The sequence below is a fragment of the Phytophthora parasitica genome (genome assembly GCF_000247585.1).
Source record: "Phytophthora parasitica INRA-310 unplaced genomic scaffold supercont2.4, whole genome shotgun sequence".
Classification (NCBI taxonomy): domain Eukaryota; phylum Oomycota; class Peronosporomycetes; order Peronosporales; family Peronosporaceae; genus Phytophthora; species Phytophthora nicotianae.
The window spans coordinates 1,059,970-1,080,644 of NW_008648990.1; the positions used below are offsets into that span (position 1 = coordinate 1,059,970).

General features: G+C 48.9%; 10 protein-coding genes across 10 annotated transcripts; 5 read left to right on the plus strand and 5 right to left on the minus strand.

Annotated features, from left to right (window-relative positions):
* Nucleotides 1-68: 68 nt before the first annotated feature.
* PPTG_03271 (hypothetical protein) lies at nt 69-583 on the minus strand (the record flags this gene model as incomplete). The annotated part of the gene is made up of 2 exons (XM_008895948.1): nt 69-84; nt 153-583. The coding sequence occupies 2 exons, from the start codon at nt 581-583 to the stop codon at nt 69-71; spliced, it is 447 nt and encodes a 148-aa protein (XP_008894196.1).
* A 1,501-nt stretch (nt 584-2,084) lies between these two features.
* On the minus strand, nt 2,085-4,685 carry PPTG_03272 (hypothetical protein; the record flags this gene model as incomplete). The annotated part of the gene is made up of 1 exon (XM_008895949.1): nt 2,085-4,685. One exon carries the CDS (start codon nt 4,683-4,685, stop codon nt 2,085-2,087), a length of 2,601 nt encoding a protein of 866 aa, XP_008894197.1.
* Nucleotides 4,686-6,724: 2,039 nt separating this feature from the next.
* Nucleotides 6,725-7,858, plus strand: PPTG_03273 (hypothetical protein; the record flags this gene model as incomplete). Its single annotated transcript, XM_008895950.1, has 1 exon — nt 6,725-7,858. The coding sequence occupies one exon, from the start codon at nt 6,725-6,727 to the stop codon at nt 7,679-7,681; it is 957 nt and encodes a 318-aa protein (XP_008894198.1). The 3' UTR covers nt 7,682-7,858.
* On the minus strand, nt 7,841-8,272 carry PPTG_03274 (hypothetical protein; the record flags this gene model as incomplete). The annotated part of the gene is made up of 1 exon (XM_008895951.1): nt 7,841-8,272. One exon carries the CDS (start codon nt 8,270-8,272, stop codon nt 7,841-7,843), a length of 432 nt encoding a protein of 143 aa, XP_008894199.1.
* A 1,137-nt stretch (nt 8,273-9,409) lies between these two features.
* Nucleotides 9,410-10,090, plus strand: PPTG_03275 (hypothetical protein; the record flags this gene model as incomplete). Its single annotated transcript, XM_008895952.1, has 1 exon — nt 9,410-10,090. One exon carries the CDS (start codon nt 9,410-9,412, stop codon nt 10,088-10,090), a length of 681 nt encoding a protein of 226 aa, XP_008894200.1.
* Nucleotides 10,091-10,896: 806 nt separating this feature from the next.
* PPTG_03276 (hypothetical protein) lies at nt 10,897-13,382 on the plus strand. Its single transcript, XM_008895953.1, has one exon. The coding sequence runs from the start codon at nt 11,135-11,137 to the stop codon at nt 13,001-13,003; it is 1,869 nt and encodes a 622-aa protein (XP_008894201.1). The 5' UTR covers nt 10,897-11,134; the 3' UTR covers nt 13,004-13,382.
* A 698-nt stretch (nt 13,383-14,080) lies between these two features.
* PPTG_03277 (hypothetical protein) lies at nt 14,081-16,291 on the plus strand. Its single transcript, XM_008895954.1, has one exon. The coding sequence runs from the start codon at nt 14,087-14,089 to the stop codon at nt 16,076-16,078; it is 1,992 nt and encodes a 663-aa protein (XP_008894202.1). The 5' UTR covers nt 14,081-14,086; the 3' UTR covers nt 16,079-16,291.
* A 1,188-nt stretch (nt 16,292-17,479) lies between these two features.
* PPTG_21258 (hypothetical protein) lies at nt 17,480-17,734 on the plus strand (the record flags this gene model as incomplete). Its single annotated transcript, XM_008896511.1, has 1 exon — nt 17,480-17,734. The coding sequence occupies one exon, from the start codon at nt 17,480-17,482 to the stop codon at nt 17,732-17,734; it is 255 nt and encodes an 84-aa protein (XP_008894759.1).
* A 440-nt stretch (nt 17,735-18,174) lies between these two features.
* PPTG_03278 (hypothetical protein) lies at nt 18,175-18,834 on the minus strand (the record flags this gene model as incomplete). Its single annotated transcript, XM_008895955.1, has 2 exons — nt 18,175-18,655; nt 18,757-18,834. The coding sequence occupies 2 exons, from the start codon at nt 18,832-18,834 to the stop codon at nt 18,344-18,346; spliced, it is 390 nt and encodes a 129-aa protein (XP_008894203.1). The 3' UTR covers nt 18,175-18,343.
* A 157-nt stretch (nt 18,835-18,991) lies between these two features.
* On the minus strand, nt 18,992-19,834 carry PPTG_03279 (hypothetical protein; the record flags this gene model as incomplete). The annotated part of the gene is made up of 2 exons (XM_008895956.1): nt 18,992-19,593; nt 19,639-19,834. The coding sequence occupies 2 exons, from the start codon at nt 19,832-19,834 to the stop codon at nt 18,992-18,994; spliced, it is 798 nt and encodes a 265-aa protein (XP_008894204.1).
* Between the last annotated feature and the right edge of the window lie 841 nt (nt 19,835-20,675).

The following is a 20,675-nucleotide window of genomic DNA, read 5'->3' on the forward strand; positions in this document are numbered from 1 at the left end:
CAAATGCTGGAGTGGCCACAGCGGAGCCCGTGGGGCGTCGACCACGAAAGGAAGGATCGTTCACATGGTCAGTCAGGCCACGACCTGCACGACGAAACACAGCTTGAGCTGCGCCCACATAGTGGTTGGTTAAGTGCGAATTGGTGGGGAACGCGATACCGTCTAAAGGTTGCCTGTCGATGCCGTTTATGTAGCCAATGTCACCTTCCAGAATTTTGACAGTCCCGTCGAACTGCGTCCGCTCGTCCATGGACTGGAGAAATTCCTGTAGCTCCACACATGTGCGCTCTCTGACTGTCCACTCCCAGCCTCGATCTCGCGTTGGTAGTGCCAAGAACCGCAGCTCTAAGTCACGCTGGCCTTTGAAGTGCAGAATTGACAATTCCGTCCACAGCGCACTGTCCTGCAGATATCCCTGCAGCTCCGACGTCGCTTGGAACACGTGCAACAAGAAGTCGAGACTCGACAGATCCAGATAAAAGAAGATGGAGCGGGTGATGCCTTCCACTGCAAACACTTGCAGCGCTGATGCCATGATGCACACGACGTTTACAGTCAAATAGTCAGAACTATGAAGCAGCATATGGGCTGAAAACTTCGAAAGTGATTGAGCAAAATTAAAAGTTTCTTTGAGAGGATTGCACGAAACTATGTGTTTCAAAAACAAAATCACGGAACTCCGTTCCATTACGAACGCACGGTTTGTCGAGATGCCATCTCTAGTGACAGTAGTGTCCATGTCGATGGTGCTCACGAAGTTGTTCGGCGTGGTGGAGATTATATATTCGTCCAGGACATTGCCAGCCAGCATATTGCAAGACAGCCTTGCATATTGCGGGCAGAGCGAGAGATAATGACCGTGTTGGTATAGTTAGCTGCAGGACTTCTCAATGAGGGCTATTATAGTGCTGGTAAGCATTCACTTTAGACGAGTATAACAAATGTCGAGAGTACACACTATAATGAAGGCTGTGCACAGTGTTTCAACAATTTGTTCATTGCTTTGGTCAGTTACAAGATAATTGTGCCAAGATATATAGCACGGAGTCTGGGTCGACCTACACTAACCCAATTAACCACGTTCGCGTTGCGGACGCCAAGAGCTCTAGTCGTACACATCACACGCAGATGCTGCAGCGGGCGTAGTATATGCGACGAGAAACAGCCTTGCCTGAGTAAGCTACGATGGTTTTCGGGTCCTGTCGTTTTAAAAGAGCGCTTGAATCCTAAACAATAAAATTAAAGTCCGTATGTCTGTCCGTTTCGTCTGGATTTCTGATTGAATGCATAACATCACTTATCACTTAACATCAGTATCGAGGCAATTATGATTGAATTCAGGAGGAGATAAGTACGACATTCTAAAAAATGGTACTAGTAACTATTACTACATCAGATACAAGCCGGTGCGAGTGGGCTGTTCCTCAAAGCGGCGCAGCGATCTCGCTAGTTTGTTTAACTATTTAAAAAAACAATGTTTAGAATTAGCTTGTAATGCCTGGGGTGTGATTTTATGCCCATTACACCGCGAATACTGGCGTGCATATGATGCGTTGAGGCTATCTCTGTATTCTTACATTAAGATGGCAACTGCTGATATTGCCAATATCCTTGCCGGGCAATTGGCAATGGAAATCGGCGTTTTTCCATAAATATTCGCTCTAGATTTGACCTGTGAATACCGCGAGATAAGGAGCAATATAATCTCGTTCTCCCAAAAAGGGACTAAGAAATGATTTATTATAACACTTTAAAGTTAAAATCCAGAGCTGTTACCGGCGAAAGCACGGCACTGTTGAGTTTTTTTTTTAAAAGAAAAATTGAATTATAATGCAATTGTTGGTTATCATGTTAGAAATATCAGTGATTTTGCCTGCGTGAAATAGTAAGCCTTAAAATATCGACACAAAAAATAACTATTTTAAAAGGTCATTCATTAGAAATTTGTATGCACAAAAATCAAGGCGTCCACACCAAGGAGGTTCCGAATTAATCCCAATTGGGCTGTCCCTACTACTTACGTAGTACAAACAGGGAAATCAGTCTGTTATTGATTTATCTTGCGGAGTACGTTTAGATTGCAATCATTTCTTGTAAAGGTTTAGCACATCCTCGATCTCCGAGGCCAGTTTTTCTGTGTTTGGATTGCTCTTTGCCGTTTTGATCATCTGTGACAGATCATTCTCGTCGTAGTATTTCAAAAGCATCTTGGGCATGCGATCGCGGAAATATCCTTCGTCAAACATAATCATGTACCGAATCCACGTGTCCAACCAAGGACCGGTGAATAGTGATGATCCTGCTCGGTCAAGGTTGAGGATCGTGAAGATTTCGTCCGTCGTCTTATAAGAGATGTCATGCCAGGTTTTAAACAGCTCGAACTCCACGATTTTAGCAATATCCTTCGTTTTTGAGACCTTCGAGGCTGATGTGATCATATTTACCAACGATTTGTCATCGTAGTGGTTGCGTAATGTCGTCATCATGGTTTTACGCGAATTACGCAGCTCGTCGTAGAAGTCATCGAGGTAGTGAATCCATTTGGCGAATTCAGGGCTTATCAGTAAGTTGTGTCCCTTATCGGTGAGTCCCATCATAGCGAAAAACTGTTCTGGAGCTTTGTCAGCCACAGGTCTCAAGTCGTCGGGGTCTATACCCGTAGCCGCCAACATCCTCCATATCGTCGTTTCCTTGCCGTAATTATCCCGATTAAAAGCAATTAAATATTTTCCCCACGTGGTCACCAGCGGATTTCTAAAGAGCTTATTTCCATCTTGGTCAAGACGGAGCACCTTGGCAAAGATGTACTCCGGAGTCCAGTTTAGTTGTATCCAGCGCTGGAATAACTCGCTCTGTAGTTTCTTGGCAGCACTCGCCGTATCTTTCACCTTCATCGCTTCATCGAGCATTTTTACCAGTTTCATTTCTCCATAATTCGCCGCCAATGTCCCAATCAGTGTGGCCTGATATTTAGGGTTCGCTGCGTTGTACTCCTTCACGTAGTTGAGCCAGGTCTTGAGTTGCGGGTTGCTCAGCACATCTTTTCCCACCTTATCGAGTTTGAGTTGCTTGAAATAGTCGTTGGGCGTTCCTTTCGCCATCCACTTCTGCTCTGTCTCCAGTTGCTGTACCAGTTTCGCCCAGCTGGGGTTATTCTTCGCCGATTGCAGCAGTTTTACCAACCCTTCACTGTCGTACTGCTTAGCCAAAACCGACATTAAAGTCGTTTTCTTGTCGGGATGTACCTTGTTAAGATCTTCCACGTATTTCACCCACTTCATGAACTGTGGGTGATCAAACAGTTTTTCACCTGCCTTGTCCAGCGATAAGAGCTTGTAGACATCTCCAGGCAGCTTCCGACTATATATCCAACTCTGAAGCTGCTCTTCGTGGAGTTTAGTAGCGATATTTGCTTCACTTGGAGTCTGCATTGCTTTAATTAGCAGACGTGTCAACGCTTCGTCGCCGTAGTAACTCGTCATGATCGAAACTCTCGGATTCCGAGGATTTCTCGAGTAGAAATCGTCCACATAGGTTAGCCATGTTGCAAACTGTGAGTTTTCTAACAGTTTATCACCTGCCCTGTTGAGTTCCAGGAGCTTGAACATGGTTTTAGGGAGCGTTTTAGTGTCCGTCCAATGCTGGATTAGCTCTCCGTCTAGTTTATTGGCGATATTTGCTGTCCTTGGTACCTGCTTCGCCTCACGCAGGAGCTTTGAGAGTGCTTCATCGCCGTAGGAACTCGCCACGACCGAAATTCTCGATATCGGTGGATTTTTCGTATTGAAATCGTCCACGTACGTTAGCCAAGTTGCAAACTGCGGGTTTTCGAGAAGTTGTTCACCTGCCTTATTGAGTGTCAGGAACTTGAAAACATCTTTAGGAGACGTTGCAGTATCCAGCCAACGCTGGATTTGCTCACCGTGCAGTTTATCCGCGATACTCGCAGTACCGGGAGTTTGCTTTGCCTTAAGCAAAGCCTTCGACACCGCTTCATCGCCGAAGCGACGCGTTAACATCGGAATGGCTTTTTCCGATTGCTTTGGGAATTTCGTCTCGAAATCAGCCACATAACTTAGCCAAGCGGAGACTTGAGGATTGTCAACCAAATTGCCACCCGCCTTGTTCAGCTCCAGCAGCTTGAAGACTTTCGCTGGTGCCTTTTTGTTATCCAGCCAGTACTGAAGTTGCCTAGCCTGCAGATCAGCAGCTAAATCCTGGGTTTTTGGGTTCTTCTGTGCGGTGATGATCATTTGTGACAAGTGTTCGTCGCCGTAGTAAGACGTTAACTTTGAGATCGTCGAGATTCCACTTCCAGGATGCTGCTTGGTTAAATCATCGACGTACTTGACCCACGTACCAAATTTCCGCTTGTTGAATAATTCACCCTTTCCGCGGCCCAGACTCAGCCAAACGAACACATCGTCTGCTTTTTCCCTTCCATTTAGCCAACCGCGCAGTGTTTTCTCCGAGATTGTCGACGGCATGAACTTGCTCTTAATATTCCCAATTGTGGAGACCGGAATTCCTCGCTCTTCATGCGACCGTAGCAGTCTGGATGAGGAGAAAGCGTTCACCTCATCTGCAATAGGCTGAAACACTGTTGGGAGATCAGATGTCAGGGAGGCACTGACACAGGCGAGGAATGTCGTGACTACTAGTAGAAGAGCATAGCCCAGATGCATGGCTGTGGAAGTTATCTTTCTGTAGCAACTTGTTGTGTCCCGACGATGATAAATGCTAAACTATGAGGCTCATACTGTGATTGTGTTCCAGTGTTTACGTACCGCAACGGAGCGAAATCAGTACTTGGTAGATTCATTCTGTGAATATGCCTGAGTGATTACGTACCGCCGCGCAGCGACATCAGTATTTGCTAGGTACTGCATGTATGATATGACAACCGATCAAAGTACAAGATGGATGGATGTACGCAAGGACTGATCCGATTCTGACGACAACTTACAGGATGGTGATCGTAAACGATTTATCGCACCGTCGTTGGTACGCATTCTTGGGCGTGTGTGTACCGCACTGCGAGGTGTCAGCATTGTGTGCTTGATTCAAATGTCATTTCCCAATTTGTGCTCCAGCTCCTAAGACTCTCTCCGGTCGGCAGACCCATGCGTCTATCTTTCGTTTTCGTAACGATAGCGGCTACATTCCTGGTTACCAGCGAAGCCCTTGCCGACTCCAATTATGCCGACCGTCGTCTTCTGAGGACCCATTACACCACATCCGCTGAATCCGAAGAAAGAGGTATCAAGGACATCCCTCCTGAGCGCCTTAACGCTTTGGATAAAAAAAACTTGGAATTGATGTCGAGAAAGCCATGAACGACATTGGATACTTTAGCCGTTTAAGCCCGGACGTGATGAAGAAGTACCAAAAGAAACTGAACAAGTTGATTCAGATCTACAGGTCGAAGCCCAAGTAGGAATGAGGTGCCGAATACTAGGCCGACCTATCGGCGACAAGAGTGTGAAGTCCAGAACAAGCATCATGTGAATTCGTTTCAATGGAAGATAATGCCTCGTTTCTTCTAGTGTAAACAAGACGTCGTGTTGATTCCTTTTTCGATTGTCGCTTTTGGTCTTGTTCATTGAAACTACAGTAGCAAGTTGTTGTCGCTTTCCATCCTATAGAAAAACGCACTCCTGGGACATAGCTGCAAACTGGTATGCTAAGGCTCGAGATGCAAAAAATCGTTAATACCATCACTTTTGATTGCCATTAAAGCACTAAAATTCGAGATCAACAATGTCGTTGACAGGGTCGACGGCACTTTACGTGTTCTTCTTTGCATCTTTCCAAATGAAGATTATTGCTACTCATATATCAGGGTCTATTGAACGCCGGCATCTTCTGTGAATAGAGGTTTCGGATGTACCAAACTCCTTTTGTTAAATAGCCGTATAAGAGGTTGTTGCTTGCCTGCGAAGCAGATCGCCAATATACAGAACAAGCACGCAATGGGCGGCGCAGTACACACCTGAACAGGTACAGGTAGTTCACACAAATGGGGGCTGTTTTCCGTATCCTGTGGTGGATAAAGATGGAAATACAGGAGACGATTTAGCATCTTCCGGTCCTGACAGTAAGAGCTGCAATGGACCCAGTGTTGAATCCCAGGTATACGGCCGAGCTAAACGGTTCACTGACAAGTGGGCGATCATGTACGCTTGGTACTTGCCGAAGAACAGCAACGGCTGGGGTATCGAGTCCCGTCATTTGTGGCTCGAAACAATCGTTTGGCTCGACAGCTTCGTCCTCGAGAGCCCAACAATTCTAGCCGTAACAACCTGGCATCAAGGCAAGTACCAGAAATACTTACCCCCTGTTGCAGACACCCTAAACGGAACCAGCGTCAAACTTGACTGTACCAACACGTTGGAGTATGGGTACATGCTCGACGTAACAAAAAGGATCGGTGAGACCCAGGACCCCAACTGACGGACGCTGCACGTTCGGCTCGTCAATGGACAGACTTTAACGGCCTCTCAGCTCCCATTAGCGACGGTAGATTCGAAGAGTTAATTTTCCATACTTGCTAGTACTTTTATTAATATTTTACAGATGCGTAACATTTATTTACTTTTTCGTTACTTTTTACTGTTTCGAATTGCAGTTAGCGTACTAGAGTGAAGGTCACCCTAATAATTGGGTTCACGAATACTTTTGGTCTCAATTCAAAGTCCATTCAACGAATCTCCAACTCGCGATTATGACTCCAGCTAGTAACACTGTCACGTCGTCTGTATCCGCTGGTACGGAAGTTTGGGCTGTGGAGGGGGTCGCTCACTCGATTCTCTATTACTTGGATGCGTCGAGTATCAGCGCTTTCGTCAACATCATTCAAGCAACGACTAAACTTCGTGAATATCTACAAGACTCTGAACTCTGGGCGAAATTGTCCGAGCTGCACTTTGGTGGTCTGCGAGACCCAGCGCTTCGAGTTGAGCGCTGCTCCACACAAAGTCGTAGCTGGTCGGTTGGCAATAGGAAGCTTGCGTGTGTTGAATTGGACGAATTCATGCAGTCTCTTGATGATTGGAAGCGCTTTGACGATACGGTGACTATCGTGGAGGGGGATGTTGGACGTATAAACAACATTAACGACACTCCTCTGGACGGAATCGCGTTTCCAACGAGCTCATACCTAGTGAACCCTCATATCGGAGCTGCGAGTGTGGTGTTCCGTCGGGCTGGACATGGTCTTGACCGGTTCGTCAGCGAGCAATCTTTCCGTGAAGGACTCGCTAACGGAGCTGGATGGCTCCCGGTAGGCTCTGCAGTCGTCACTCCTGGCTTCGACACTGGTGTGGAAAAGCTTATCCATTGTGTTGGCCCCAGTGTCGGCACGGTCAATTGCTATGAGCTGCTATCTCAAACGTACACAAGCGTTCTCAACTGTGCGGTGGATGAAAACCTCCAGTGCATCGCGATGGTGTCTATCTCGACAGGCAACCTGGGCGTCCCTTGCGTGAAAGGTGCTCAGGTGGCACTCCGAACACTCCAGAAGTTCCTAGTCACGAGCCATTGGGAGGGCAAGCTTGCGGTGGTCTGTAATGACACGAGTGTCATGCAGGCGTTCACCGACGAAAAGACCGTCCTACTGAAAGGCTTCAATATTGTGCCGCCCTTACCAGCCACCGAGGCTGCAGGTCGCTGGTTCTCTTGAGTGAGTCGGACTGCGGGCGACCGAACGTAATACTCTGCGTGGAGTGAGAAAGGCACTTCACAAAATACACCAACGATGATAACGTTTGTTGACCCATCTGAAGTTAATCCTTCGATTAAGCATGCGAAACACTGATCTGTGAATACGTGTATTCTGGAGTTATAACAAGGTACGCAACGCGACCAGCGCCACGGCAGTAGTCGTGCTGATGACCAGTGTACTTGCGCTTGAGGCCGTGGCGGAGCTCGAAGACGTCGTCGAGTCGGACGTGGACGCCACCTTACCCCCGCACGTCTCCACCATACCCTGCACTACTTCCTTATAGTTCTGACCATACGGACCACCGAACGTGCAGTCCGGCAAGGTGTCGACCAGATCGGACACAGCGTCGTGGCACGTGGAGTCGCAGGTCCAGACGCCTCCGCTGGAGAGGTAGGCAGCCCAACTGGCACAGTTGGCGTGAAGCGTCTGCACGGCAGCGGCGACTGTGGAGTAGTTGTCTGCGTCACAGTTCGTGGCGTTGGCTTGTCCGTGGAGTGCGAGCATGGAGGTGACTGTGACGAGAAGAATCGAGGATCGAGTGGAGACCATGGTGTTTTGGGGAAATGGAAGTTTTGTTTCAGTTGACGTAGTTCGTTGGTTATGTTGCTGCTGAGAAGGCAAATTGAATTGTGTGGCTTTGAGGGATATTTCATCCTCCAGAACAGGAATGGAGTATTGTAGATGACGGCCAGGTGATAGATATAGTTTTTGTTGTTCGTGTTGTAACACCGGATGTCTGTGCCACGTGATGATGCTAAGTAAGAACGAATGGAGAACGCTCAAATACTAAAAAAAAAAAATAGCAAGCACGCTCATTTATGGGGGTTGATTATGGATAGTTCAACAAGCTAGAACGCGATAATGGTGCCAATTTAGTTCGTTGCTAGCGACACCCGACATTACATGTTAACTAGCTGCAGGAGGCAGACAAGGTATTACTGCGGTGTAATATCTAGCGATGATTGCCTGTGATTTGACTCATTGATCACTTCACCCCAAAAGGTGATCTTTGTGGCGTTCAGGGGAGTTTGCCAAACTTTTAGAACCATGGGACAAACGACAAATCTGCAGCTGAGAGACGAATCACCAGCTTCAATCAAGTTTGATCAACACAAGAAGTGCAGACAGCCCCACGTAGCGTACCCATTTGACTCATGGAGAGCACAATCTTTTTGCTGATTCGCCTAAGCAAATCGCCACAGCTTGTTGCCACAACTTGTGGTCTAACTTATAAAAGCATATTAATATCTTGATTCAAGTCAAATCTTCCTCCATATCGTATCTCTCGGCGAGCATCAACACTTTATCCTTGAGACTTTCATTCAAAGGGCGGGAAATTCATGTAGACGATAAAATGGACATGATCTGGTGGTGCTCATTGCTTTAACCTCGTATAACATTCCTGCTCTCGAGAATGAATCAACAAAAAATCTGCCAACCAGGGGATTTGACGTAGTGTTAGCACCCAAAGTCGAAAGTCCAAGCCCGATAGTTGCAGCATTTGTATAGCAGCAAAGTGCAATAAGTGGTAAACGCAGTAGACATCGTATGGTTTCGTTGCTGTTGTCTACGGACTAAGCGCACGAAGGATGTCGACCTCATCACACAATTCAATTTGCCTTCTCAGCAGCACCACAACCAACGAACTACGTCAGCGAAACAAAACTTCCATTTCCCCAAAACACCATGGTCTCCATCCGATCCTCGATTCTTCTCGTCACAGTCACCTCCACGCTCGCACTCCACGGACAAGCCAACGCCACGAACTGTGACGCAGACAACTACTCCAAAGTCGCTGCTGCCGTGCAGACGCTCCAAACCAACTGTGCCAGCTGGGCAGCCTACCTCTCCAGCGGAGGCGTCTGGACCTGCGACTCCACGTGCCACGACGCTGTGTCCGATTATGTCGACACCTTGCCGGACTGCACGTTCGGTGGTCCGTACGGTCAGAACTACAAGGAAGTGGTGCAGGGTATGGTGGAGACGTGCGGGGGTAAGGTGGTGTCCACGTCTCACTCGACGACGTCTCCGAGCTCAGTGACGGCCTCAACCAGTACGACCACAACAACCCCGAGCACAACCACCGCTGCGCCTACTGTGAGTAACAACAGTAACGACGGCAACAGCAGTGATACAGTTTCAACGACTGATGCAGCCACCGCTACGACTTCAATCCCGACGGCCAGTACCGGTGATAACAAAAACGACAAGACCGAAGTGAGTGCTGGTGCTAGTGCTAGTGCTAGTGCTGCAGCCGGCGATACTCCGGCGTCGGATGTGTCGACAACTTCTGGTGCCAGTATTCAGGCTATTAGTTCGATCGCGGCTTTGGTGGTGATTGTGGCTGGGGTGCTGCTGCTGTGCTAAGTTCTTACGATTGCTAGGCAACGTATGATAGCGGTGGTAACCAGGACACCCAAAGCGTGTTTATGCCACTTGATAACTCAGTTCAAGTCGTTTATTTCCAACTTCACCTCCTTTACCATCTCTCGATTATCTAATAGTGTAATGTTTGCTCGACTCCAGCAACATTGACGATGATTATCTATCAATTCTTCACTAAAAACAGCGGAGTTAGATGCACGTGCTCTCGAACCAGGCTTACTATCAAAGCTGTGACGAATAACTGGATTGGCTCGGCACGGATGGAAAGATCACGGCTCTACTTCATTTACTCAAAGCTTATGTATCATAACTGGCTCATTCTTGACTTTTTGGCATCAGCAACGGGCATATAAGAAATTTCCATGCTGCCATATTTCAACATCAACTGCATGTTGTTGTGAGTCACATCCATTGACTTTGTATTACTGCAGCTGCCACTTTCTTTATGCAACACATTCATCGCAGGCTTACATCGTTTTACGACCCTTTTCACGCACGCTTCGGATTCCTCACTTGTCCTTAGGCTTGTCGGCGACATTTTCCTTGCTCTCCTGTTTTTTGTTTTCGTGTTGATGTCAATTTGATCCAGAAAAAGTGTAGTATACACCTATATTACTTTCTTCACAAAAAGTAACAATGTTTTCTAATAAAAACATCCAGCGAATGAAAAAAACAATAGATGCAGAATGAATCGCTGTTTTAATCATCATGAAAACGTTTCCATTTTCCAGCCAATCACACGTTGAATTTACGCAACTCAATCCTTACTGCAACACAACTCCTCTTCGTGCAACTCAATAGCCTCAAGCGACCCACCCCCTTCGAGAAATCGACGAGCGTCATCTTGGCCATCGCCTTTTGTCCGCCGCCCACCTCAGCTCTCCGACACCGAGTCACGGACTGAACCCAGTCTGTGTTTCTTCAGCGCCCTCTCCTCTATCTGCACGTGCAAGAATTCCTCCCCAACGACGCGTAAATCGCTCGTAATCGCCCTTCAAAGTAGCTCGAGGTCAACGCGTCTAGTCGATGCCGGAGCACGGTGCCGGGCGTAAGGGCACGCCGTTGCCCATCTACGTGGGCGGTGCGAGTGGCCGTCATGCGCCACGCAAGAAGCCGTTCGTAAGGCGCGGCAGTCGCAACCGCAGCGGCGACGAGAAGGAGCCATCGCCAGGCAAGAGGAAGGGCGTCTTACTGACGGAGCGACGCACGTGGAACCTGCTGTGGGCGCTATTTATCGTCGCCTTTGTGATCTGCATGGTGTGTCTCGTGACGCTGGGGCGCATGGTGCAGGACGGGAGTATTTCTAACAACGAAGTGAGCGGCGGAGACAGCACCCAGCGCGGCCTCTTTGCCGTGTGGAAGGAGAACCAGGTATTGGCCAAACTTAAGCGTCTTTCGCACATGTTCACGTCTGTGGACGAGACCAAAGTGAAGAACTTGGTAACGAAGCAGGAACTGAGCAATCTGGGCGACTACGAGTGCGTCGGCTGGAGACAAACGACCAACTGCACGCCAACGGGGGACCGCGAGTTTGAGAACGACAAGAACTGCTCGGAATTGGTCTCCAACGGCGTGTCCGGCTACTGCGAGGTGCGTAATACACGCACAGGCGAGCTGAATCGCGTGCTGGAGATGCACTGCGATTCCTTGCGCCCAGGCGTGCAGTTCAAGTGCGATATGTTCCAGAGTCTGTTGAGCTACAGTATCCTGTCAACTGACTACGAACACGACCCCAACTTCTCGTATACTCAAGCCCAAGAGGCTTTCCGGGCGACCAATAAGCTGTCAAACACGCCCGTCCCACTTGGCGATGACGGGTTGAAAAACGAGAGTGTTGGGCAACTGGAATTGTCATTCGACCGCGGCGTAGTGTTTGTCATATATGAGAAGCTGCTGCTCGGAGCGTATGTCAGCGTGCGCTCGCTGCGTGCCTTGGGGTGCACGTTGCCCATTGAAATGTGGTACAAGACGTCGGAAACCAACGTGCAACATCCGCTGTTGCGGCTCATGGTGGACGAGTTTGGCGTGTATCTGCGCGTGATCGAAGACCCGCTGGCAACTCATTTCTATACGAAATTGTACGCCATCTTCTACAGCGCTTTCGACAACGTGCTGCTACTGGACGCCGACAACTTTGCCGTGCGCGACCCCAACTATTTATTCGACACACAGGAGTTCGTGGACACAGGCGCCATCTTCTGGCCGGATTTTTGGAAACCTGGCAACACCATTTTCAACATCCATAAGAACAGCTACGTATGGGACTTTTTTGGACTGGAGTACGTAGATATGTTTGAACAGGAAAGTGGCCAGGTGATGATCAACCGCCGGATGCACTACAAGGCGCTCAATGTGCTCATGTACTACGGCTTCTCTTTGCCTCGAGCACACGAGGAGTTGCGGCTTGTGTGGGGCGACAAAGATCTGTTCCGGTTCGCGTGGCTCAAGTCCAAGAGCACGTTCCACATGACGCCACGACCGCCGGGCTCGGCTGGAACGAAACATCCGGACTACGATCTGTTCTGCGGCGTGACTATGGTACAGCACGACCCGAGCGGGCGGGTGATTTTCCTTCATCGTAACACTGAAAAGCTGACGTACTCGAATAATCGGATTCTGTGGACGCATATCCAGCAGTACAAACGCACGTCTGCACTGTCGGACTACTACGTGCGTGGTGCTAATGGCGGCAAAGTGTTCCCGCAATTCAAGCGCTGCTTTGGCAAAGATGTGCACTACGAGAAACTCTTCACACTTAAGCCGATGAGTGCCTTTCCCTTTGAGAACCTTGAGGACGATCTCTTGCGGTTTGCTGCGGCTGGCGCAGAAGTGCTTCGACTTGCTGGGTATGAAGAGAAGGATGAGGAACAGACCGAAGAAACCAACAAACAGTGAGCGTTAATTAACGTACGCCGAGTCATAGAAGGAGTAGGAAAATCCATAGTGCGCCATTACTCGCCTGCAGTCGAGACAAATAGCATAAAAGCTTTTATTAGGGGGAAAAAAAATCTACAGAGGAGTCCAGATTTTTCGACGAGGACGCTGACAGCAGGCAAGTTCTGAAGTGGTGACCAGAGTGGGCCTGTCAGCATTCGTGCTCTTGTAAAACGGCGCAATAATTCGTGTCGAGTTGTCGGTCAACCACGCCTGGATATTCTAAACCTGACGTTATGTAGAAATTGCTCGAGGACTTGCGTAGAGTCTTATAGAGCATGCTGGTCCTTGCGTTTGGTAAGCATATCGATTTGCAACCTTTGCCGAATTGGCATCCAGATGAGGGAATCCTTTATTCCCGGTTGTGTGTTAATGCGTAGTGTCCATTATGAATCGTACCTCCGTAGTAGTGGAATCGATGGCTGGGTGCTTTTTCACGTGAAATTAGTGGAACCAGTTGACACGTAGCGCATGATCGTCACCTCCGGATCGACATTGTAGGCCACGATGTGCCCCGCTCACAACTTGTGTGTCACGAATCGATCGAAGTTCGATCGAATCACGACACCACGGCGAATCCTGGCAATGATTTGCACGCTGATGGCTTGGCGTCTCCAAACAGCGTGGTGGTTGGGAACGACCTGAATTTCAGGCTGGAGTGCCACAAATGATAGCACGAGCGATCGTCGTGAGACGCGAATCTCCAGCTGGCCGCCAAGCCGGAGTACCTGTGGCTGCGACGCCGACACCTGTCCACACTCAACCGGAACTATTGTCGACGATAGAATTGGTGGAGACGAATTCTTGGGACCCACCCACCCTGGCAGCAATGTACAACAGCAACAACGTGTGGCACAATGGAGACAAGCACTCAAGAAGCACTGCGAAATTTGCCAGTGACAATAATTTGCCAAGTCATTTTCGCAAATACTAAAAGCATAGACCGGTCAGTAGCTTTTCGAACCAAGCAGCCACATCCAGATCATAAAACAGCTGGTAAAAAACTGAAGCAACGTGTGCATCCACAATATCATTGGTCGAAAGATGTTCATCTCTGTGTCGCCATTGGTCAAATTCGCGTTAAACTTCACCCACAGTGACGCACGAGAGTGCAGAAATAGTGCAGAGGTGGAATTTCCACTCCATTTGCCACTCGCCGTTTGCTCCTGTAGGCCGGAGTCGCTTGTGTCTAAAGCTCAGATACAAAAAGAAAAACAATTTGCCATGCAAAAAGCGGAGAGTTTATCCATGCCGGTGCAGGACTCCAAGCAGCCCAAGGGGCTGTGCAGTGGTAGTCGCATGCAACACAACAAGATGTTCGCCTTCTTCTTCCTCCTTGTCATGAGCTGCGCACTGGGGCTCATCTGCGTGGCGTCGCTCATCCAGCAGCGCGATCTGCAGTTGCAACGCTTAGCAGTGCGCAGTCTTCACGGCACGAACAACCACGACGCTCGAGGCCAATTGGAACTGATGCAGCAGCCAGCAGAGGACGATAACGCAGTGGATAACCTGCGTAACTTTGAGTGTGTTGGCTGGAAAGCGCAACGTGACTGCTCACCCAATGGAGGAGACGATCCAGCCAATGACAGAGCCTGCAACGCCACAGTTCACAACGGAGAGAGCGGATACTGCGAAATCCGGCATAAAACAACGGGAGAAGTGCATCAAGTCATGAAAATGCACTGCAACTCGTTGCGTCCGGATGTTGCATTCAAATGCGACGAGTTTGCAACTTTCTTGGGTTATGGACGTAAAGCCTCGGAATATGTACACGACAAGACATTCTCAATGGAAACTTGTCGAAAGCAGCTAGTAGAGGACCAACTGATTGCCGCAGCGGCAGCGAACGAGAAGCCGAAAGTGGCAGATGGCGACATGGTCGACAAGATCCGTCGAGGCGTCGAACTGTCACGCACGACGGCTCCAGTGAGGGATATCCCGCAATTAAGAAAAGAGTCGTCTATTGTTACAACCCCGCCCTCGTCGTACAAACGAGGAATCGTCTTGGTGGTGTACGAGAAAATGTTACAAAGTGTGTACGCCTCGGTACGTTCGCTGAGAAGTATGGGCTGCACTTTACCCGTTGAATTGTGGTACAAACGCTCCGAAACCAACCCGTCCCACCCACTTTTAAGTGAGCTAACGGGACGGTATGGAGCTTACATGCGGGAAATCAGAGATCCTCGAGCTTCGAGATTCTACACCAAGACGTACGCGGTTTTTTACAGCGCCTTTAACCAGATTCTGCTCCTTGACGCCGATAATTTTGCAGTACGGGACCCCACGTATCTGTTTGACACGCCAGAATTCCAGAAAGACGGAGCCATTTTCTGGCCAGATTTCTGGCGGTCAAAGAAGACCATTTTCAATATCCAGCCCACCAGTTTCGTGTGGGAGGTCTTCGATTTGCAGCCTGTCGACATGTTCGAACAGGAATCCGGTCAGGTGCTTATTGACCGCAGTATGCACCAGAAGGCGCTCAACGTCTTGATGTATTACGCATTTAACCCAAGCATCTTTGAGCGTCTTCGTCTTGTTTGGGGAGACAAGGATTTGTTCCGCTTTGCGTGGCTGAAAACGGCTAGTTCCTTCTACATGATCGAGACCCCACCTGGCTCAGCGGGTCTTAAACTACCCGATCAGAATATTTTCTGTGGTGTCACGATGGTACAGCACGATCCGGAGCGAGAAATTGTCTTCTTGCACCGCAATCAGGAGAAACTTTCGAGTGAGAATCGTGAAAAAGTTTGGGCCCATATTCAAGATTTCCGTATGGGCGAAGTGGATCTGGAAGAGTATGACGTTCGTGGAGCCAATGGTGGGCGGTATTTCCCGCAATTCAAGCGCTGCTACGGCAAGGATATTTATTACGAGAACGCGTTCACGGTCAAGACTATTGATGAGCTGCCGTTCGCCGGTCTCGAACAGCGGCTGCTGAACTTTGTGCAAGAGGCGGCTCGTATCGACGGCACAGCTGACGAAAGAGCAAATGGCAACGAAGGAAATGTCGACGTGGCCGACCCGACGCACCAATAAAATGGTATTCAAGACCTCCCGGTTGATTCCAAGTCAGTTAGCATATTTTAAATGCACTTTAAGTTGTATAGTAAGGAATGAGTCACTTCCGCGAAAGTGTCTATGAGATTCGCAAAATACTAGATCTGAATTAAGCGAGAGTGGAAAATGCTATGTATCTGAAGCGATTTTTGAACGTAATACCAGTACGAGAATATCCAAGTGAATGGATCAGTTTTCTAAGTATTGTGCCATTCAGGGCTTGATGGTGATACAACTATGAGAACCACCTGACTCCTACTCGCTCAATGTCCTAGCAACGGCTATGGCTACTCTATGATTACGACTGTGGCAACTTGAATACTTTTGGCTACGAGGTTGCTACACCTAGTGTTGACGACAACGATGGTAAGAAGGATTTTGTGGTCAGTCGAGACAGAAAACAAGACGGAATCGAAGGCTAAGTCGTCGAAGGAAGCGAAGTCGAACACCACCGACAAGTCGAAGTCTAAGTGACAAACGAGGACTGCGCGAACATTTATCGATGGGCGAAAGCCAATGTTAAGGCCGCGTGGATGTGTAGCGCAGAGAATGTGGCAGCTGTAGTACGCTCAGAGTCCATGGGGTTGCCCCTTAAGTCCATGACTGTGATTCATGTTGAAGGGTTCAGACTCAAATCAGAGTCTTCGGTATGATGATTCAATAGTGACCGGCACTCGTTAAGAAGCCTACAACCCTTGACTTTCCTTTTTTTTCAACTACAAATAAATTCGTGCTTTTATCCCACTATTATGTATACTTGTGTATTGCCTTCTGGATTAAACTCCGTCATAGCTGACGTCGACACTGTCGTGAATAAAAACAAGCGGTTGCAGTAACCAGCAGCCAACAGTCAATTGCCGTGGGTGTGCCATCATCTCCAAGCTGGTATAATTACTGCTGCACCAAATAGCAGGAACACCACTACCATATAGAACGCACCTGTCTGTTAGGCTCTGGAAGCCCGCCAAAAGACAGTGTTCGAGACAGAGGAGGATCAAGAAGCGCCATCCTTCCTGATTATTATATGTACAACATGTCGCTGTCTTCGAATCCCATAAAACAAGTCAATTTTGACATCTGGTCACGCTCAAAAGTGCTGAATTGGTCACGCATGCATAGCGTAGATCACGTAATCAATTGATCTAGGTCATGCCTATTAATAGCAACACATCCGGTCACTGTAAGTGCTATTCATGGTCGTTTTGTAACCGATTCATCCTAGTCTTAACCCTTTAAGACCTGAGCGGTTTTTAGAGTCCCAAACAGGGCTTTCTAATCGACCAATCATTTCGCCCACTACTGGTAGATTATCAAATCAGATTCCACCACGGCACCACGTGGAGGTGATATCTTGATGCAGAGGGGGGAAGACATTTTTTAATGAGCGGTGATAGTGACAGTGAATCCAGCGACAGCAGTAGCAGCAGCAGCGGGGACATCTGCGGCATCTGTGGCGGAACGCCATGTGACTGGGCTTCGCTACAAGAGCTACTAGTAGCACAAGGAGACCGGGTGAGAGATAACTCGGGTACAGCACCAATGAAGAAGATTCGGATGGCAGTCTGTCAGATGTACGTCTATCTCAAGTTCGGAAGTCTCGTGAAGACACGAATGTTCGGGTGCCCGAGTGCGTGATGCGCGAGATCAGGGCGAGGTGGTACGACTGAACGAACAGGAGGTGAGGCGATGTATAATTTGGCAGTTATCTAAACTGCTGGACTAAGCCGTGGCCTTTTATTTTGCCTGGCTTGTGGCCTACTTCGAACTAATGCTGGCAATTCAATCTCGGAGGACATTATGATGCTGGCGTTGTTCCTGTGTCTGGTTTTAGTCAATGGCATTCCGCTGGTGGTAAGAATGACGGCCTCCAGGACCTCCACCACTGCTGTGTTTTCGGTCATCATGTGTTTGTAATGAACAGCCATGAAACACTCAACATGATATCCACGTCCGCATCGCGTACATGCGTACTTGACACGGTTCTTTCCACCTCTTATCGAGCACAGTGTAACTGGGCCACTTATCTTGCCTGGCTCGTTAGGCAAATCGTATAGCCCCACTGCGTCCGTCGTTCCCGCTTCAATGGGGCACACAAACACTTTCACTGGCCGACAGTGACTCACTCAGTCACTGCGCCGGATCTTCGGCACTCCACACGGCCTTAGATCCTACTTTATTACCACACTAACTGCTCGACCAACTCCGCTCTTCGCTCAATCTCCTCCCTCTCAACACTCTTCACTCTCACACACTCTCAATCACTAGACTCCGCTCGCTCACACTACCACCTCCTTTTCCCACGCAGTGCGCTGCTCCCACCGTCGCTGTAGGCTCCGCTTCCTCAGTCCGACAGTGCAGTCGCTCCACGCCGTCCAGAGCCCAGTAGCTCACTCGCTCGTCTCCTTGCCACTCTCCGCCTCGCCCCTCACTGTGTCGGCCGCGAACTTCAGCTCGAACCCCGTACCACGTGGAGTCTCGCCGTGCGCACCAACGCCAATCACTCACCGCAGCACTCCAAGTCGTCCCGAGTTCCTCGCTGGTCTCGAAGTCCTCGCGCTTCGTCAAAAAGCTAAGTGAGCTCACTGCTCCTCGCTCAACCTCCTCTCTCTCCGTATACGTAGACTTCCAGCGTGCGCTCAAATCCCGCCTCGAGGTACTTCAACGTCTGCCTCGAGGTAGTCTTCACAGTCGCCACCATCCAGAGCCGACTCACTACGCGTCACCCGCGTCACCATGCTCGTCCGGCACAACACCTGCCGCCTACTACAACAGCATACAAAGAAGCTTGCCTCGACTGCGAGTCAACATATGCTGTGAAGAATCACTACCGATGACTTCCTCAATAGGCTGACGGTGAGTAGCTCGCTGTCTTAGAACTTGCATATGCTGGCGCTAAGCAGACACGAGTGCAGCAACAATTTCCTCTTTTGCAGACCGTATACTCTTCCCAGTCCCATTGCCATCCGAAAACGTTTGGGAAAGCGTGAAGGCGTTGTGAATTGCTAAATCGAGCAGCCAGGTGAATATGCTCATATGTAAGCGTTTTCCCCGACGTCGCGTTGGGTTGGTGCTACGCATCTGGTCAAATCTATCAACATCGTTCATGAACTTGTTGTAGATAGCGACGTGAGTCGGAGCACGGACATTAGACCGTCGAAATACCTTTGTTCCCGTCCATCGCTGCACGAAGCTGATACCACGACAGCATGCCTGGGCCTCTGGCGCGCTACCATCCAGAATATCCTCTAATGGGGTGACGGCTAAGTCGTTCGTGTAAAATAGCACAACTCTCTTGTCACGAAAAACGATGTATCCTGCGTGTGGCGAACGTTGCAGCTGCGGTACAAATGGGGTCTTTTCAGACTTCTTCAAGTGCTTTTGATTCTGCTTGTGTGCCTTTTCAGCTTCCTTCACGTTGTCCACGGGCTCAATAGCTGCAACCAATTTCCAAGACCCGTGGTCGGCACCATCCAAAGCAACGACAGCAGATTCAACTGTAGCTTTCGACCATTTATTCACATAGTTCGATCAGCACGTACCAACCACACGAATTTCGCCCGACGTTATCTGCAGGATGTGCTTCGCAAAAGAATGCCGCGTATAATACGAGTCCATAACTACAACACGCTTACCACTTGTTGTTGGAAGTTGCTGATTCTGGCGGGCCAGCATTGCTACCCAAAGAGCCGTCGCACTCTTTGCATCCAAATCGCCACTTTCACAAAGTGTATTCATTGGCCTGCGCATCTCAGGAAAAAGAGCAGTATATCGCTCAAGGTGACCAGGTGCCGTTGTGTTACCACTTCCGTTATCAAATAACCCATACGCCAAACATGTGAAGCCAAGAAATTGGTCTATTCTCAACGCAAATGGCGAACATTTTGGGGATATTTTCAGCGCACCTGGATGGATGCATATCCACCTACGTTCTGGAACGTATACGGCATGAGGCGGGATATAGTTAGTCGAATATATCGAATATAGCGGGATATCGTAAGGGATATCGTTAGTCGAACCAATAATCCCTTGGAGCACTTCCACCGTGAACTAAACAAAATATTCAGGCCTCATCCAACGATGAAGCAGTTTGTAACTAATTTGAAAATTCTAGCTCGCGAAGACATGGTGCAACGCAATGTAGTGATAATGTAGTGGGTGACGGCATGAAAGCCCAACCACGACCACGCAATACAGTGAGTAAAGCTCTGTAGTTGAGCTATGACAGCATGTGCTGGTAGTTAGCCACTGTGTAGTGGCTCCGCACGCAGTGAAGTGCATATCAAGTGCTGTGGCCCATGAGATGAGGCCACGCACGTAGGAGATTGCCTACTGCACATGTTTGTCAACTCGGGCTGGTATACATCGTGGCAGAGAGCTACCAGGACGTTATCTTGCAGGACGCTGTCACTGGGACGCTAGTGATACCTAGGTAGAGCGGTTTGTCGGCGTACATGTCTTTATAGTTCACTTCTGGTTTTACATCAAAGCCGGCAAGCGCAATACAATCGGCAAGAGATTTACGGAAGTGCCAGCTTCCCCCGACTGTGTTCGCGTTCTTTCAGTGTGACCTACTACA

Coding starts and splice junctions, on each gene's coding strand:
- PPTG_03276 (XM_008895953.1), top strand. CDS start 11,135: ATGCCGGAGCACGGTGCCGGGCGTAAGGGCACGCCGTTGCCCATCTAC.
- PPTG_03277 (XM_008895954.1), top strand. CDS start 14,087: ATGTTCATCTCTGTGTCGCCATTGGTCAAATTCGCGTTAAACTTCACC.